The 20,297-nt window shown below is 40.0% G+C and overlaps 1 protein-coding gene across 4 annotated transcripts in view; it reads right to left on the bottom strand.

Annotated features, from left to right (window-relative positions):
* RALGAPA2 (Ral GTPase activating protein catalytic alpha subunit 2) overlaps positions 1-20,297 on the bottom strand; it is a 1,327,630-nt gene that overhangs the window by 913,224 nt on the left and 394,109 nt on the right. The window contains exon 17 of one of the 4 annotated variants that reach the window (XM_029593759.1): positions 8,085-8,225. The exons of the other annotated variants lie outside the window; for them this stretch is intronic. Within the exon in view, the coding sequence (XP_029449619.1) occupies positions 8,085-8,225 (141 nt within the window). The remainder of the gene's footprint in view (positions 1-8,084; positions 8,226-20,297) is intronic. 4 annotated transcript variants of the gene reach the window in all.

The raw sequence follows: 20,297 nt of genomic DNA, 5'->3' as shown, positions 1-20,297 counted from the left end.
GAAATTAAAAAAAATCATAAAAATGGAAACATACAGAAAATGCATATAGATTAGAAGTAAAAGGTTATAGAAAGCAGAAGTAGTATAATTGAATATACACTAGCCATTTTTTATATTTTGACATATGATACTAGTGTATCCCTGCATGCAATATTAAATGTAACATCAAGACATGCTAGAGAGATAAAATTCCTGGATGGAATAAATTGCAGTTTTAAAGAAAAATTGGTTCAGGAACCAATGAGAGAGGGAGTTATTTTCAATCTAATTCTTAGTGGAGCACAAGATTTGGTGACACAGGTAATGGTGGTAAGGCTACTTGGCAACAGTGATCATAACATGATCAAATGTAGATTAATGACTGGAAGGGGGACAATAAGTAAATCCACAGCTCTAGCACTAAATTTTCAAAAGGGAAATTTTGATAAAATGAGTAAAATAGTTAGAGAAAAACTGGAAGGTGAAACTAAAAGGTTAAGAGTATACAACAGAAGTGGACGTTTAAAAAAAAACCAAAAACATCTTAGAAGTGCAATCCAGATGTATTCCACGCATTAAGAAAGGTGGAAGGAAGGCCAAACAATTGCAGGTAAGGTTAATAGGTGAGGTAAAAAGAAGCTATTTTAGCAAAAAGATCTTCCTTCAAAAACTGAGGGAAGGATCTATCTGAAGAAAATAGGAAAGCGTAACAACTGGCAAGTTAAATGTAAAACATTGATAATACAGGCTAAGAAAGAATTTGAAAATAAGTTGGCTATAGAGGCAAAAACTCATAATAAAAACTTTTTAAAATATTAACGCTAGCAGCCCCACTCTCACTCACCAACTTTACACTCAAGTATCTTACATGTACCTTATATACCTTAAATCACTATTACTTATTCACTTTTATAAAATTGGAAAAACACAAACTGTCATTGTTAGAATAAGGCAACAGCTTTTATTTGAACATGTCATGGCAAAACTTCCCTGGGTACCTGAGCCGGTAAGATGTTTTCACCGCTGCACACCGTAGGGACCAAGCAAGGCAGCATTACTCCATGAGCCCCCTTGCCTTGTCCTTGAGCAAGGGGGCCTCGACCCTGGGCGCCTTCCACGCCCCCCCACCTTTTGCGCCTCCCCCAGCGCTGATCGGCTACCACGCCGTCCTGTATGCCACCGGCACCACTTGCAATATGCCCAACTGGCCCCGGTAACCACCAAGACTCGAAATGGAGGGACCCTTGCCTCATGTTCCTCCAATTAAATAAGCAGCTGTGGCCTTTGTCCTCTATGTCTGTCATGCCATGCCTCTATGGCATCCTGAATCGCGTTATTAAATATATCATAACCCACGTCGATAGGTGCAGTCCATCCTGTCTGAAGAGAACTGGACACGTATCATCCGCCCATTGGTGTCTTATCTGTTGGCCACTTCTCTCGTATCCATAATCTGATCTGACTGTTTACTTTCTTTCGACCCCAACTCCATAGTTTAGAATCCTTCCACTTGGGGCATGGGATGATGTCGGACCAGAATAGTGCGGCATTCGGGTATAATTTGGCTAACCTGGCAAAGTCGCTTTTTGCCTTTTTTTTTTTTTTTTATCAAACTCTTGCATGTAAATGAGCACAGGTCATTGCCCCCCAGATGTATTATTATTACATTCGGAGCAGCCCTTGAATCCCTAAGGTACCATAGTAGGGGCAATAACTGTTGCCAGCACATGCCATTCTTTCCCATCCAGGATATGTCCCACCCTTTTCAATTTGAACCCCAGCAATGGAAAACTCTCAGGATGTACCGGGAGAAGCCTGAATGCCAATGCTATGTCCGTCTTTGCCATTAACGCCCCAGCTCCACATGTTGAGTAGCACTACCGCCGAATCAAAGGATGCGTATTGCACCATGCATTCCTCTTGTGGCTATCGATCATTCACTGACTCTCCTGGGGGATATGATAAATTTTGAATGAGTCTGTATTTTCCTCTCTCCTTTTTAGGAATGACTACCAATGTTGACAGGCACATGTTCGGAAACGGTTGCGGAGTCTGATGATGATGTGGAAGAGCTGTCAGAGCTGGAACTTGACCTGCGCCTGCACTTCACCCTGCACTTTCTTTCCCCTGATGTTGTGATGTTTTCCGCACCTGCGGAAGCCGTCCTCTGCCCGCTGCCCCCAACCTTATCCCCACACTCACCAGCATTGCTGTCTCCCGTATGCTGTGGTTGGTCCGCTTGGCTGGTGTTTGGTCTTTCTTCTGTGTTTTGAATGTTTTGCAGCCCTCGTTTGTCGCTCTGGACCCCCATGCCATTTGCTTCTCCAGCTGATAATTTATCACTATTATGTGCCTCCGCTATTCCTCTTTCATTATCTCCTTTCCTTCTCCCATTTTTGTAGCTCGATGTTTCCGCTTGTTGAGCAGGCCCTCCTTCTTGATTGGCGAATGGCCCCTGTGGAGGTGCTGGCTATGACCACCACGGAGGCTGGAAGAACTGCTGGCTACTCATTCCACCATACAGCTCGCAATCCCATGGTCTCCCTTGTTGATTCCATCCTGGGAATGGGCCATGGGCACTGGGGCCCCATGGTGTTCTTGGCTTCCAATTAGCACTGTCTGGGTTCTGCCATGTAGCGTAATTCTGGTTACTGCCTCTGGCCTGTCCTTGCATCACGCCTGTGGGAGTGTAATTCTCGCGGAGTGTCATGCGCGGGCCTCCGTACATTTGATTCTTGCTCCAGCTGGCTTGCGGCTGTGGGCCTCCAAGAATGCTCTAGTGTGATGTGTCCATTGCCATCGCCCTCTCGGAGATGTGCTGCTGTGGTCCTAAGACCGTGGCCTCTTCCCCTCATCTACGTAACCATGCTGACTGCTGGCATCGCCTCGTTTGCCTGAGGTTCCCTCGTATTCGTGTTGCACTGTTCTCCTCCCCGACTTTTTCTTCTGGTGCTCTCCGCTCTTGTTCTTTTTCTGCCACATACACTCTCCTGCCCTGCTGTCGGCATGTTTCTTCCAGCTCCTGTGGACAGCCTTGATAAGAGTTTTCGTCCTGACTGTCCATTCTCCTTCGTAACTATCGCAGCAATTTTGCTGTTGGAACCTGATGAAATATTGCTTATATTATAGATAGCCTGTGAACAAGATGTAAATTAATTATTGTCACCCAACTTGTTTAGTGTATGATCCATGAGCCCAAGACCCAGCTTTCGCATCTTACCACTATAGCTACCTAGGCTGCTACCACGCTTATATATATATTTTTTTTTTTTCATGCAAGGCTTGCTCCCCAGGCCCGCTGGGAGGTTGGGACTGAAAGCTGGTGTCAATGGATATAAGCTAGGATCTTAATTTTGTATTATTAATTATTTAAATTTTTTATATATATATATATCTCAACCCAAATTATAGGCAATATTACACTTTCCCTAAAGCTTGTTTAATGTTAAACATAAATCAAACACACTCCCTTTGGAGTGAAATACAATCACTATTCATATGAATAAGTCCATTTCTTTATTGAATTCCTAAACACATATCAACAAGTGAAAATCCTCTTCAATTAGGGTTTACATAAAACATACAATAAACATTCATATTAATTTATCATCAAAGTGCATCAATAATTATATAGTGCTTCAATCAACCTTCATTTACTCTCAAACATACCCATCACATGCATTCATTAACAAGCATAAATAATCTATAAAACCACAAACACATATTCTCTAAAACAATCTCCAAGTCACAGAATTCACAGTATATATTATATAGTATTCGTTTACACCACTAAAACATTCTTCATCATACTATAGAACCTGCATATAATCTAATACTCTGAACCTAATACTATAATCCCTTATTTTGATCCTTATTAATCCCAATCCTTTCTGTGAAAATTCAGGGATCAATGACTTTTCACAGAAAGGATAGAACCTGCATATAATCCTTATTAATCCCAATCCCTTCTGTGAAAATTCTGGGATCAATGAGGGCAGCTCTTCGCCTCGATGCTTCTCTTAAAAGGCCTGCGACGTCATCTCTACGCACCGCTGTCGCTCCCTCCCTACATCATAGCCCGGGGCAGGGCTATGACACGACCTCATTTTCTGGTGCCGCTTGGAGGGGGGGGGGGGTTGGGGAGGAGCCCCCGTGGCATCACTGTGCGCTGGCGCACCCCGTCTTTGTGCGCCACCTCCCCTAGCGCCCCATCCCCTGCTCGCCCCATTGCAGGGTGGGAGCCCGTCGCCGCGGTTAAGGGTGGGCTCCTTTTACGTGCTCGGGCCCACTTATATCCTGAAGTAGGAAACATTTAGAGAGTAGGTTGGTCCATTAGATAATTAAGGGGTTAAAGGGGAACTTAGTGCTGGATTTACTAATACAGCCAGGCTCTTTGAATTCCGCGGTAACGGGGGGCGGGGGGGGCCAAAACGGGGGGCGGTCGTGCGATAGCCTGCAGTGATCGCACCTCCGCAATTCGATCGCTGCCGGCGTCGCGCCAAATAACTACACCATAAAAGGTGTAGTTATTCGGCACAAAACTGGCAGCGAAAAAAGACGCGTACCTTTCGCTATCAGCGAAGCCTTCGCGGCGTCAGCACCGGTGCCACCCCGACTCCTCCTCTTCTGGGGCTGACGTTGCCCCGACTCCGCCTCGATCTTGGTATCGCATGCGATAAAGGGACTTTTCCCCATGCGAAACGTCCCTTATCATGTGCAATCCACTTGGAAAATGACCCCCTTAGGAAAGATAAGGCCATCACGGAAAGACTAAATTAATTCTTTGCTACGGTGTAACTGATGAGGATTATTGGGGAGATATCCAATGAGACAGTTTTCAAGGGTGACTATTTTGATTAACTGAACCAAATCACAATGAACCTGAAAGATATAGTGGGCTCCATATTAAGAACTACCACCCAGAAAAGAGATCTTGGCATCATAATGTATAATACATTGAAATCATCTGCTCAATGTAATTTGGCAGTCAAAAAAGCAAGCAGAATATTAGGAATGGAATGGCAATTAAAACGGAGGATATCGTAAACACCTCTGCATCGCTCCATGGTGAAACCGCACTTTGAATACTGTGTGCAGTTCTGGTCTCTGCAACTCAAAAAATATATAGTTGTGCTGGAGAAAGTACAGAGAAGGACAACCAAAATAATAAAGGGCATGGAATGGCTCCCCTAGGAGGAAAAGCTAAAGAGGTTAGGGCTGTTCGGCTTGGAGAAGAGACAGCTGAGGTAGGATAAGATAGAGGTCTACAAAATAATGAAAAGACTTGAACAGGTAAGTATGAATCTGTTATTTACTCTTTCAGATAACAGAAGGACTGGGGGGGGGGGGGGCACTCCATGAAGTTAGCAAGTAGCATATTTAAAACAAATCAGAGAAAATTATTTTTCACAACACATAGTTATGCTCTGGAATTCATTGACAGAGGATGCGGTTAGGGCAGTTAGCGAAGCTGGATTTAAAAAAGGTCTGGAAAAGTTCCTGGAGGAGAAATCAGTAAACTGCTATTAATCAATAAGGAATAGCCACTGCTTGTTACCAGCATTAGTAGCCTGAGATTTTTTTTAATGTATGGATACTTGCCAGGTGCTTGTGATTTGGATTGGCCACTGTTAGAAACAAGATACTGGGCTTGATGGACCCAGTATGGCATATCTTATGTTCTTATGTTTTGGAACAAATTCAAAACTCAAAATAGTAAATCACAAAGCAATAAGAAATGTAAATGTAAAAATCAAGCCTGGTTCAAAGAGATGGATTATTTTAAAGCTTCTGACCTAAGAATTCTGTGTCAGCCTTTCAAAGGGAGATTAAAAGGCAATTTACACAAGAAGAAACCACTAAAATATTTTTTTCCATTAAGGGTATATAGCATTAGATAGGATTACTAGATATCCATAAGTATAATGTTAACCCAGTTCATTTTTGGTTAACAAGTCTGAAACTAATACAAAATTGGCCTTATCTAATTAATGTATCTTAAGTGACTGAAAAAATATTAACACAAATAGAAATTCAGTGCTACAAAATCTAGACATCATCTGGAAAAAATAAAAAGATACAGTTCAGACAACAGTTTCTAGTAAAATCACTCAAAATTGGATAGGAAGTCATAAGTCAAATGTGCTTCATCTATCAGCATATGTTCACTTACTAGTGGTTTTTAATTTAATGCTTCCATAGATCACAAAATGGAAAATTATTAGAAAAATCAACAGCAAAAAACTGTTACCTTATCTAGAGCACTATTCAAACAGTATTTCAGTCTTGCATGGATCATGGGAAAACACCTTTAAAATAATGTTCTGGAGCAAATTTGACATAAGATTCCTATAATTCTATGCTACCAAAAATGAAAGCAAGAGAAATACAATAGAAGATACAGAACCCAAACATAAAAAAAATAATATGCAAGGACACTTCCATGGAAAAAATTTAAACAGTTTATGAAAAAGCCAAGGAAACAGTGGGTGATACAAGAGAAAAAAAAAAGTAAAATGCAGATAATGACCTTGAAAAAGACTGATATGTTGATGATTGGAAGCTTTTAAGATATAATACAAATTCTCTTGTTTAAAACAATTTGTTACTTAAAATTTTTACAATTACTGCTCTGTTTTATTCAATACTTGTGCACCTTACTACTGAAAACAAGCAATAAATTAATATGCAAATTTCATATTGATAAATTTGATGACTGGATTAATTAAGAGGGCAATTTTCAAAAGCCATTTATCTAGATAAGTACAATTAACTCAGGTAAAAGAATAGTCTGAAAATTGCCCATTCCAGATTCAGCTAAAAGTATGCACAGGATTCCTTAAAACATGTATTTTTTGCTGCATTAGAAAGCTACGTTCCTGAGGGGCAGGAAAGGAGGGGCATGATTATGTTAAGAGGAAAATAGTGCGCATAGATTGCATTGTCAAATCCATGCATTCTATTTTTCCATGGAAGGAGTATTCAGAGTAAAAGCAAATGCATGTACTTTATGCTATTTTTCAAATACTAAAAGCACTTGCATATTTTGAAATGATGTGGGCTGTCTGAAAATTGGCCCCCAAATGTTTAAATCTAAATCATTATAGTTCACAAAATGGGAAACATTTTTTAAAAGGTGATTCTGAGCATCCTATTTCTTAAATTACTTTTTTTTTTTGTGTGTCTTCTGGGTTTTTTTTTTAATACTGCTTTTAAAATAAATATTCTGGAAATGAAATATTGTGTACTACAATTCAATTAATTGTTTATAGCAGGGGTGGGGAACCTCCACTCCTCGAGAGCCACACACCAGCTTAGTTTTAACAACTATGCATGAGAAAGATTTGCATAAAATTGAGGTAGTGTACAGGGGCAGATTGGCCTATCGGGGGATCAGGCATCCCCCAGTGGGCTGGTCGTGCTAGTCAAGTGGTCTGCCGAGCGCGGCCGTGACAGAGCCATGCTCGGCAGACCACGTGGTATCTCCTGGGCCGGCCTGGGCGGCGAATCCCCGGGCCAGTCGTCAGCGGGAATCCGCCACTGATAGTGTACATGCAAATCATCTCATATATATTCATTAGGAATATCATGAAAATCTAACCAATTTATGGCCCTTGAGGACCAGAAGATTCCCTAAAGAATTAGTTACCTTTGCTATTATACCAATGAGGATGATTAAAGCAAAAAAAAACCCTGAAACAGATCCAACTACTGTAAAAATTCTGAATTACACATAATTACATTTCTGTGAAAAATAAATTTCACTACACATTCTAGTAAAAAAAGAATGGAATTTCTAGTTTATGACTCTTTGAATCTTTCATTTTATATTAATTTTTCAGTGGTACAACAATAAAATTGAGAACAAACAGCAGAAATAGCCAATCCTGATAAGGCAGGAACAAATGAGCAGCTGCTTCAGTCTGCACATCTTTGCTTTGTATCAGGGTTATAAACAAATGTCACTTATTCCCATATTACCAAAGCTGCTGGTGACCCTTTATTAAAGTAACATCTTAACTGAATATAAAAAGAACAAAAATGAGAAAAGAAAAGTTAAAAAATGTAAAGAATATTTAGACACAAGATAGTTGTAAGTACAGTACCTGAAAGTCTCTGAGAGCAAGAAGTGTAAGAGATACCAGGAAAGAGAGAGCTCACAGTATGAAGCAGAAGAGGTACACTTTTAGTGGATGGCAAAGCCTCACAAAGGTGGACACAGTTGCTGATAGACTGGCTTCGCTTAGCTTCCAGAAAAAGACAAAGCAATAATTATACATCAGAAGAAAAACAAATGCACAAAGTTTAACATTTTTGCTCAGAATCTCAACTACAATGCACCACTTTTATTGTAGAATGACATTCTATTATCTGGCAGACTCTCTGAATATGTACTTTACAGCAATAAGCACTGAAAGGTGGAGAGAGCAAAGAAACAATTATTGAAAATATCAGTCTATAATATATATTGATATTCAGGCCTGTTCCTTCCTGATATATATAGTGGCTCTAAAGGGATGTCTAACCCCAATTCTCAAGGGCTGCATATCAGTCAGGTTTTCAGGGCATCCCTAATATATAAAAGAGGTAAATTTACATATATGGCCTCAATTGTAAGCAAATCTCTCATATGCATATTCATTAGGGATATCCTGAAAACCAGACCAGTTTGTGGGCCTCAAGGACCAGAGTTAGACATCCCTTCTATAGAAAAACTGCACATCTTTGAACATTTTTTTACATTTTGTTGTGTCAGTGCATCAGACTTTGATACATTTAACTGAGAATACTTTTCCATTTATCAATACACCTTTCAGGGCCAAAAATGTTGTTTTTTTTATTAGGGGACAAAGCATGTACTACTGCATGTATCCAAAAAACAAAACTGAAATCCAAAATGGATAAGTCTCCAACCCCTCCACTGAGTCAATACCTGGTGGAAGCACCTCTTTTTGGGCTAGGCCTCAATCAGCTTTGTACACCTAGATTTGTCAGTATTAGACAATTTTTCGTTCATGGTCTGTCAAATTCCTTGAGGAACTTTGATGGGTTATGCAATTGGTTTTCTGATGGGTTGTGCAATTTCTGCTTTGTGTTAAAATGGAGGATCGTCCCAGAGCTTTCCAGGAAAGCTTTGCAGGCATTCCAAGTCAGAAGCCCTTTAGATTAATGGGGATGCAAGCTTTAGAAAATGATGTAGAGAACAACTCCCAGAGGGTGGGTTGTGTGGTTTATTGCTTTGCTCTCATTAAGAAATACCTAGAATAGGTAAGCAATTTTACTTTCTCTGATGAAAAACATTAGCAACCTAGCCACAGAGATGGAACCTACTAGTTAAGGGATATCTTCAAATGAGAGAGAGAAAGAAAACAAAACAAATGCCAACAGATAAGTCAAAATTATTATTTTGAAGGAATTCTAATTTTGATTTTCTGTTTTGATTTTCAAACACCAAATAAGGAAGACAACTCAAAACTTAACAGTAATCTTCAAGTCCTGCTATAGATTTTCAATTAGATTGAAGTTAGAGTTCTGACCGTGTTACTCCAGGTCATTTACCAGTTTGTTTTTTATTCACTCCAGTGTAGCTTTGGATAAGCATTTCAGGTCATTATAAAAAGTAAACTTCTATCCCAGTTTCAGCTTTCTTGCAAAAGATAAATGGGTTTTCCTCAAGGATTTTTCTGTACTTTTCTTCATTCATTGTCTCGTCTATCCTGGCAAGTTTCCCAATCACTGATAATGAAAGTGTCCTCCGGGTGGTATGCTGTGTTGGGTTTGTACCAAAAGTAACTTGCACACAGGCAAAAGAGTTCTATTTTAGTTTCATCAGACCACAAAAGTTTTTGCCACATGGTTACAGTATCTTTTAAATATTTCTTTTCATACTTCAAACAGGATCCAAGGTAGGCTTTCTTAAGAATTGGTTTCCTTCTTGCCACCCTACCAATGGTAGTCTACCATGCAAGCCAAATATGAGGAGTCCATGAGATTTTGTTGTCTCACGCACACACACACTGACAAGTCTTGGCCATGGAAGCCTGTGGTTCTTTCAAAGTTGCCCTTGGACTCTGTTGCTTCTCTGATCATTTTCCTTGCTGGATCATCTAGAGGGATGGCTTTTTATAGGCAGAGTCTTGGACGTGCCACACACCTTCCACTAATTGTCTTGGCAAGTGATATTCAAGGATTCTGCAATTCTTTTATACCCATCCCTGGATCTCTGTGTTTCCGCAATTTTATCCTGGAGTTCTTTTGACAGCTCTTTGGTGCTCATAGTTGGGTATCTGCTTTGAAATGACTATCCAGCAGAGAAAACTATCAGGAACTTCTGAATTTATCCTATCACCATATGAATCAGTACAATATAGGTGAGGATAATTCACTAGGTGCATGTTCTGAAGGCGACTGGTTACAACAGAGCTTTAAGTATTTTGAATTGTGACAGACATACAAAGAGAATGGACAATTATCCAACCAAGTTATATCATATTTTTATTTCTACTTCATTGTCTAAGAATTTGGGACTAAATTTTTTGTTTGGCAGTTGTGGGGTAAGATGTGTGGATACATGGAAGAAACATTTAATTCATTTTACTTCCAGGCTATAAGGCAACAAAATGAGAACATTCTGGAAGGGAGTGTAGATTTCCTATAACTACTGTATGTACCATCTACCAGCAAAGACACAGAGATAAGTACTCTGAAAAACTACAATCAAAAGTGTCCTTTAGGCTTATAGTTCCTTTTCTTTTATAACATTTCATTTATGAAACTATTTATTCAAAATAACAAAGTTCATTATCTATAAACACTAATGTAAACCCAAAGCAAATGATCAAAACATAAAAACATTTACTCCTTACTGAACAGTAAGGCAATTGCTTATCTGTAAGAGATGTTTTCTGATGGGTTGTGCAATTTCTGCTTTGTGTTAAAATGAAGGATCATCCCAGAGCTTTCCAGGAAAGCTTTGCAGGCATTCCAGGTCAGAAGCCCTTTAGATTAATGGGGATGCAAGCTTTAGAAAATGATGAAGAGAACAACTCCCAGGGGGTGGGTTGTGTGGTTTATTGCTTTGCTCTCATTAGGAAACACCTAGAATAGGTAAGCAACTTTACTTTCTCTGATGAAAAGCATTAGCAATCTAGCCACAGAGATGGAACCTACTAGTTAAGGGATATCTTCAAATGAGAGAGAAAAAGAAAAAAAATTGCCAACTGATAAGCCTAAATTATTATTGTGAAGGAATTCTAATTTCGATTTTGTGTATTTTTCTGTTTTGATTTCCAAACACCAAATAAGGAAGACAACTCAAAATCTCGAAAAAGAGTCCTAAGTGGGAGGAGGTTGGTTTCTAGTCCACAAAGAGGCCCTGGAGAACACCTATCCAAGCCTACCATCCCAACATTAGACTGTGTCCAAACAGTACTGAGCGATGAATGTATGTACTGACCTCCACATCTCAGATTTGCAAATCTTCTTAAAGAAGGCAGACTTTAAATTGTCAGTCAATGACACCATGGACTTGACAAAGTTTTTAAAGTAAAACCTGCGAGAGAAGAACAATGGGAGATGCAATCTGCTACTCAATTAGCAACTGTGGTCTTTTTCACAACAAGGCATGGCCAGTTGAAATCAAAAGGAACAGAAAGCTGGATGAACATCTAAAAGAATTTAGTCCACTCCAGACAGAAGGTGACAACTAAGTTGCAATCCAAACCATCAAGTTAAGTCTCTGCTGTATCAGCATGTAGTTGAAAGCATACTGAAAAAATGATGGAATGCTTAAGGTGGAAATCTTAGGCAAGAATTTGGGACAACTGCACAGTGCTATCCTGTTCTGATGGAACCTAAGGTAAAACAGATTAGGCACTAAGGAATGGTACTCACTGACTGCACACTTAAGTGACTGCCACTAAAATTTCCATATCATGTACTTCAGTTTACAAAGAATTCAGAGGCTCAAAGGGGACTTTTCAATAGCTATATTACAATCTAGGTGTCATCATATGATAATGCAGGAAGCTTCAATTAACGAGAGTCTTATATAAGGGGGAAGAGGAATAGCCTAGTGGCTAGAGCAGTGGGCTACAGACCAGGGTTCGAGTTCCACTGTCGCTCCTTGTGACCTTGGGCAAGTCACTTTACCCTCCATTGCCTCAGGTACAAACTTAGATTGTAAGCCCTCTGGGGATAGGGAAATACCTACAGTACCTGAATGTAAACAGATGTGATATCTCAGATCGAATGTCGGTATATAAAAAATAAATAAATAAAAATAAAAAATATAATCTAACAACTAAAGGTTGTATGAATTAGCCAAGAACTGATAACGTTATCTGATGGCTTAGCTCTCAGAGTTCTGTAAATGTTTACTGAGCATGTGTAAGAGATGCCCCTACATGTCTTTCAGAGCTTACCCCTAGATTCATCAAAATGAGTTAACAAAAGAGGACATGTGTAGGGAAATTTTAGAATTACCGCATGCACATCTTGAGAGAGAGAGAGAGGGAGAGAGAGACTATCTACAAGGCCCTCATAGTAGTAAAGTATTTATATCAATATAGGCGGGCCATCTAATAGGTCGAGGTGAGGTGTTGGTGGTGGTTTAGGGGCCAGTTTCTCATGCAGAGTGAGACGTTCGAGCAGCACAGTACACCTTGGTGAAGATTTTACGTCATCTGAAGTGAGGAAAATCTCAAAGATGAATTTTCTACTATGTTTTCTCACCCTAGCATGATGGACTCTATAACAGGGTACCATCAAGCTAGGGTGAGAACATAGTACAAAATTTCATCTTTGTGAGACTTTCCTCACTCCAAATGATGTCAAATCTTCACCAAGATGTACTGTACTGTTCGTACATCTCACTCTACATGAGAAACTGTTTATACCTCCTACAGACATATAAATGGTTGCACACTGTGAGGCTCTCCCCAGAGGTTCTCTCTCTCTCTACTCCACTCCCTTCTCCCCTATCCCTCCCAAGCCCAGAAATGGCCAAAATGAAATTCTAAAACGTTATCACGAAGTGCATTATGGCCATTTCGGGCATATCATACAGCCTGCCAGGAAAAAAGGTGTAGTTATTTCTGGCATTAAAACCGAGCTATAGCATGCGTTATGCTATCGCAGTGTGATATTGCCCCTCATTTTCCTAATTCCTGCCCAAACTCCTCCCTGATTCCACCCCTTCCCAAAAATTTGCATTTGCGCTATGTGTTAGTTTTATCACATGTGTTACTGCATGCACTAATGCCATAACGCATTTTGATGAATGATCCTATTAAGCTTTAGCAAGGTAATAGACTATGAAGCTGGCAGATGATAAGCATGTCAAAATATATTATATACTTATATTTCAATCAATGATATAAAGTTCCAAAAATTGATTTATACAAATTTCAATATCTAATAAATTCCATGTAGATATGTGAATGTAATACAACATACAATCACTATCGCCGAACCGTAGATTATAAAATACCCTAAAACAAATTGCACACACATACTCATTCATACAACCGTCATACAAACCACATCTCTAAAACCTACCTACTAATTATTACCTAAGATACCTCACAGGGAAAATAAAGATTTCATAAATAATATTTTACCTAAATATCATGATAACCCTCTAGATAACCAAAGGGCAACATCTCTTTATTTCCCAAATATATTATCTTCTGTTCCTGATCACTTTCAGGGATTCTTCTCATGAAAATTTGATACTTTACATATATTTCTTCTCTTTATCTTCCAAACCTATTTCCTTATATTCCCTACAAAGAATTCTTCATTTCACCCTGAACTCGACAGGCTTCCTCAGGGGAAATTGTCTTCAAATTAATGACACCTATAAACGATAAACAAACTGCTATATACTAACCCACATATAATTATGCAGTTATTAAATCAAATCTTACAATACACTTACAACTCTTATCCATCCAGTAAAATGATATCTGAATGAATTCAAGATCTAAAACTTTTGCCATTTCAGAATCTTAGACCCTCCACAATTTTAATCAGCATCCAGATCAACGATAATTTTTTTACAACACTAAAATAAAATAATGTCGATAAACATGAACACACATCCATCTTACACAGACCACCTAAATTTTATCTTCCTTCTTCACAACAACGCCTATGTCCTCATCTCACGTCAATGGCTGAACGTAATGCCGCATCTGTTCGTAAAACACCCATATTTAAAAACCACCTAATTTAACAAAAATGGAATAATTGAATAAATAAACTTCAATAAATGTCCCATATACATCACTATTCAATCCCTTAGGACTGTCCGCCACGAAAAAATAAATCATTGTTCTAATCTGATCAATTTTTGCGATATATCCCCACCATGATTTAAAGTAACTTAAATTACAAAAAACTTTAAATCAGCAACCGAATATGATTTATATATCCCGTGATCTACTAAAGGGGCATTTTCTTTTTGACAATTAATACAACTCTTATGTTCGATGATTCACAATTTAATCATTCTCTTAGTCTGTCCAACATATATATAGTTAGATGGGCATATGATCACATACAGAACACTCTCAGATCAGTATGTAAAATGTCTCAGTTACTCATATGGAAACAAATTCAGATATTTAAATACTTCTATGTCTAACACGTAAGCACATACTGAACAAGAACCACAACTAGTCTGGCTCTCAACTTGGGCTCTCAACTGGTGCAGTTACTATGTCTATTGAGAAAAGGTCATAAGTTATATCTTTTTTTCATTGAAAAATCAGAGCCTCCTCCATTTCAAATAATGAAGATACGACTGGCCAATGATGTCGAACAATATCCTTAATTGCACCCATCTTAGTAGAATAAGGAATAGTACATATAAATTGAGTAAGGTCTTTTATAGTTTTAATTGAGATTATCCCTATGGGCATATACTGCCCTTATATATGCTTTCTTCACACTGACTTGGAATAACCTCTCGCCAAAAATCTATCACACAAATTCTGTGCTTGAATTCTATATTCTGACACCATGGTACACAAACTGCGAAACCTTAATAATTGCCCAATCGAAATATTCTCCTTCAACCTTCTCGGATGGAAACTAGCATTATGAAGAATTGTATTCATATCTATGACCTTCCGATACACACTAGTAAAGATCTTACCATCTTGTTTATATATCTAAATAAGATATATCTCAATCTCTCATAACAGAAAAAGAAATTCGAATCAACAGTGTACATCCAATTAATAAACTCAAGCACTTCATCCTGACCCATCCATACCCAAAATATATCTATATATCATTTCCAAAAAGAAATTTCTTGAAAAAGCTGTGATGTATATATGTAGTTTCATTCAAATTGATCCACATAAATATTCGCTACTGTGGGTGCCATGGGAGAACCCATGGGAATTCCCTTAATTTGTCTAAAAAAGCGAGACATGTGAAATAACTACGAGTTAAAGTGATTTCAGCTAATTGTACTATAAAAGTATGTCTCTTAAATGAAATAGCCATGTTATCAATTTCCTGTTTCACTATTTGCATCGCTGCCCCCAGAGGTATAATAGAATACAATGAAGAAATGTCTACTGTAACAAACCAACAAGATGGATCAATATCAGATATTTCTGTCAATTTGTTAATAAAGTCCGTATAATCCTGCACATATGAAGATGTTTGTAGAACAATTGGCTGTAAAATGTAACCTATAAATTTAGCCAAAGGTTCTAAAATTGAGCCAATGCCCAATACAACTCGGCAACCCAGAGGATTATCAACTGATTTATATATTTTTGGCACCATATACAAGTATGGAATAGTAGGATTTGATACATGCAAAAAATTAAATTACTTAGATGTTATAATATCTTTCAATGTTTGATTTAGTATCACTCCTACATCTTTTAGTAGTTATGGAATGGGATCACTAGTGACTTCCAAGTAATAAGAACAATTACTTAACTGGGATAAAGCTTCTTCTTCATACATGCCTGTGTTCATCACTACTATACCTCCTCCCTTATCTGATTGTATGTTATCTTAAATTCCATGTAGATATGTGAATGTATTAGATATTGAAATTTGTAGAAAAGCAATATTTGCAACATTGTACAACTGATTAAAATATAAGTGTATAATTATATTTTTATTCTTTTTGTATATTGATTGTAGTCAGAGAGTATCCTATTATTGTTATTCCTTCATTATTGTTATACCTTTCAGATATTAAGCATGTCCAATTCATCCTGTTGTCTACAGAGAACTCTGTTTACATGTAAGCAAACTTGCTTTCTCCTAACCACAGTGTCTTGCAAATAATCATAAAAATCTTTTTGGGCAAAAATGAATGTGTCCTGCAGCTCTGTAAAAGGAAATATTTTCCCTTGGAAGTTCAAGAGTTGCAAGAGCAATACTAAACCCTTCTGAGTCCGTTCACAAAAAATAGTTTGAAACAAACCTGGAGAAAAAGTGTGATGCCATTACTATCGGCAAGAAAGGCACAGAAATGCCCATAACTATCTTCAAGATTTTAATAAGGGCTGAACTAAAATACTAGATCTAAAATTACTGGGTACTGCGAGTAAAGCAAATCGCAAACTTAAAGGAGCCATCAGGGATACCTCAACCAACACAGGAGCATAAAAGTTAGATAACATTAACCAGACCCCAACATGATGCTGCCTGATTATAAAATTTTAAATTTGGCAATGTCAATTCCCCTTGCAACCAAGGTTTCATCATAAATCGCAAGGGCCCATTTAATCATAAATGGCAAGGGCTCATTTCCCAGACCAAAAAAAATTTCTCAGCAATTTATTCAGTGCTTTCTCATACTGGTGACAAAAATGAAGTGGCAACATACTGAAAATATATGTTGCAATCGTGCTTGAGGCCTGATCAACGGGCTAGCGTGAGTCCTTGGGCCATGGCACATCCTCAGGGCAAGGTTCCAAGGTACACACCATGGGTAGGTGATTGCATCCGAGCAAGGACAAGGCCAAAGTTTAGAAGCACTTGGAAACTTGGAACACTCAAGCCTCTGCTGAACCTGCATGCACAGAAATGAATCACAGCAATGCAATGCTGGTCTCTGGGGATAACCCTCCAGCCACTCCAAAAGCCCTTTTGGACTTGCCGCTTTGTAACGACTTAATCATCACAACATTCGTAGGCAAGGACATGAAGATGATTCTGGAGGCTTGGAACTTAGATGAAGGCACTGAAGACTTGAACATCACTTGAAATGAGGAAGATGGAGATCCACTGGCTGGCCAAGTTCCAAGAGGCCGGAAACTAGGAACAAGACTAGGAACGTGGAACTCTGAACTTGAGACTTGGAACTTTAAAACCAAGGATGGACTCCAAGGACTTGACCCAGCAAAGTGACTTGGAAGCAGGACAAGTGCTACGAGGCTCCCTACACAGCCCGCCATACAGGCACATCTGCAGGACTTGGAACGCAGAACTTGAGAACGAGAATTTGGACTGAAACTGAAGACAAAGACAGACTCTGGAGAAGAGGAACATAACTACGAAGACTTGGAAAACTTAGTTCCAGGACTTGGGCAGGGACACTACCTACACAGCCCGCTATGGGCTGATCATAGCCCACGCACTCGCAGGGCTTGGGTACAGGGCTCCGAGAACTAGGAAGACTTAGGACTCAGGAACAAGACAAACTCAGGCCGCGCCAGGAGATCAGGAAGTGGTGGCATCAAGGGTGAACCACTCGCAGGCCTGTCCCCACAGGTGGTAAGCACAACAGTACCCCCTTCCTCAAATCCCCTTCTCCTCAATCCTCTTCTGTTCGGCTACTGAGGAAACAAAGGTATTCCTTATACTAACAGGGGGAATCAGGGTCCAAAAGACAGGAGCTGGAGATTTCTTGATTCAGGACTGAAGCAAAGAGGTATACAAAACTGAAGATGTAGACAAGGACATAACTGAGTGCTTGGACGAAACAGGGCTAAGCATTTAGACGAAGGTGTTAAGATCCTGCACGCTGCCAGTCCCCTTTTGATGCAGCCTATGCCACCCCGGACCGTAGCAAGATGGGACACCGCTCTTATTCCTCGCGGTAGGAGCCGCTGCCCAGACACCTCTTCGCAGCGGAGTGCCACCACCGACTGTTTCCTCTTCGTGGCCCTGGCGCTGCCACAGAGTTCCATCATCTCCCGGGCTCCTCTAGGCGCAGGCGCGTGACTCTCCACATTATTTAAAGGGCCAGCAGCAGGAAAAGCCCTGCGGCCCCAATGATGACATCATCAGTCTGCTCCTTAATCCAGCCCTATAAAAGGACTCTCTTCCACTTCCTTGGGGCCTTCAAATCGGAACTTCATGGCTGTCTATGCTTCCTCCATCTTCTGTGGTCTGCCTTTGTGTAGATGGTTCTTCGTTTGATGTCCTAGATGTTCCTGGTCTCCTTCGCCCTGATGTTCCTGGTTCTGTTCTTCGTTGGAGCTCCTTCGTGGTCTCTTTGGTGTCCTAATATTCCATGTCCAGAGGTTCCAATGTTCCATGTCCAGAAGTTCCTGATATTCCGTGTTCCAGTCCTGGTCCTGATGTCCTCATCTCCGACTTCATCCTGCTTCCAGGGTCCCCCTGCTTGTTCACCTTTCCTGGCGTGCCCCATGGGGGGCTGTGTAGGGCGCTTCGTGGCACAAGTCCTGTCTTCACGACTGCAGCACAAGTCTCTGGAAGGCTCCTTGTTTTTAATTCTGAGGTCTGTTCCTGAATCCTGAGTCTGGAATCCTGTTCCCGGTCTTCAGAGTACCTTGTGCCTGCTTCCGTCCATGCCCAAGACTCAAGCCAGAACCTGTTCCACTTCAGCATGGTCCACGACCAGCCACGGGTGGCTGTGTAGGGCGTGCCTCGATGCAGGCCTCTCCTGAATCTTCAACATGTTTCCGGTTCCAAGTCTTCACTTTCTCTTCTGGAGTCTGTTTCGCTTTTGGCGTGGTCCGCAACCAGCCATGGGCGACTGTGTAGGGCTCACTACAGTGCAGTACTCACCCAGTACTAATGCCTGAACCCTGAAACTTCATCTGAGTCTTCCAAGTTCCACGTATCCTCATCTGAGTTTTCCACGTTCCTGAGTTCCACGTCTCATCTTGTTCCTGCTCTCAGCCTCCGTCTGGCCTCATGCACTTGCGTTCCCAAGCGGCGGGTCCGGAAGGGCTACAGAGTAGCCAGAGGTCTACCCTTGAGACCAGCATTGCATTGCCGGGTCTCATCTGTGCATGCAGGTCCAGTGGAGGGCTGAGCCTGCCTTGTTCCAGTTCCTGATGTGCCACACTTTGATCCCGATCCAGTCTTGTTCCAAATCCAGCCCATGCCTGAACTCTCTCACCTCCCACGGTGTATTTCTTGGGGCTCCTCCCTGAGCCGTGCCATGGCCCATCTCTCTGAGCAAGCGACCGCGCCTCCGGGTTCACAACAAACACATGGCTGGAAGCTTGAAAAAAAAACCATGTCTGGAGGCGCCGATTTAATTTATTATCCAGGTATGCTGGTCCAATTTCTTAGGTTCTCATTTGATTATTACAAAGTTGAGGGTAGAATTAGAATTACTGTCTTTTCGCCATTCTGGCAATGGCAGTGTTTAGTTAGAGAATCATTTTTTGAGCTTCTATAGCAGATACTGCTATTGAATCATGATAAATGAGTAAGTTGGAATGCAGAACTGCAAATAGGAATAACCAATAGCACTGGAGAAGAAGCTGTTTTATTGGAATAGCTAGTACTCAAATATTGCTTCCTATGCAGATACAGCCACATGAGAAATGCAGATACAGCCACATGAGAAATGACTGATCAGAAGAACTTAGGTGCTCAGCTATAAGTCTGGGCACCTCCTTTTGAGTAGAAGTACTTCCAGGAACTGCTGAAGTCCTAGCAGATTGTGGTTCAAATTCGAAATGCCTTCGCCACAAGTAGATGGTGCAAAATCTTGTAGCTTAGCTTGTGGTGAAACAGATAGCAGTTTTCCCTTTGATAAAAAGTAACATCCACCATGAAACAAGAACCAGAGTTGAAAGGCAACAATCTGCACTTGAGATGACTCAGAAATGAAACATACTTCTTGGTTCCAGGAACCATGGGTTAAGCAGCTTCAATCAATGGTAGATCCTATTCTTTTTTTTTTATATATATATACCTTTATTTATCATTTTCAAAAGTTTAAACAATGAATAAAAAATAAAGGTAGAATTATTGCAGTTGAATAAAAACATCAATTTACAACAGCAATATTAATCCTGAAAAATCTTACTATATCCAAACTATATCTCTTTCAAAAGGAAATATAGAAAAGAAAA

Source organism: Rhinatrema bivittatum, chromosome 3 (genome assembly GCF_901001135.1).
Source record: "Rhinatrema bivittatum chromosome 3, aRhiBiv1.1, whole genome shotgun sequence".
In the NCBI taxonomy this organism is placed as follows: domain Eukaryota; kingdom Metazoa; phylum Chordata; class Amphibia; order Gymnophiona; family Rhinatrematidae; genus Rhinatrema; species Rhinatrema bivittatum.
This window is presented reverse-complemented; position numbering and strand designations above follow the sequence as displayed.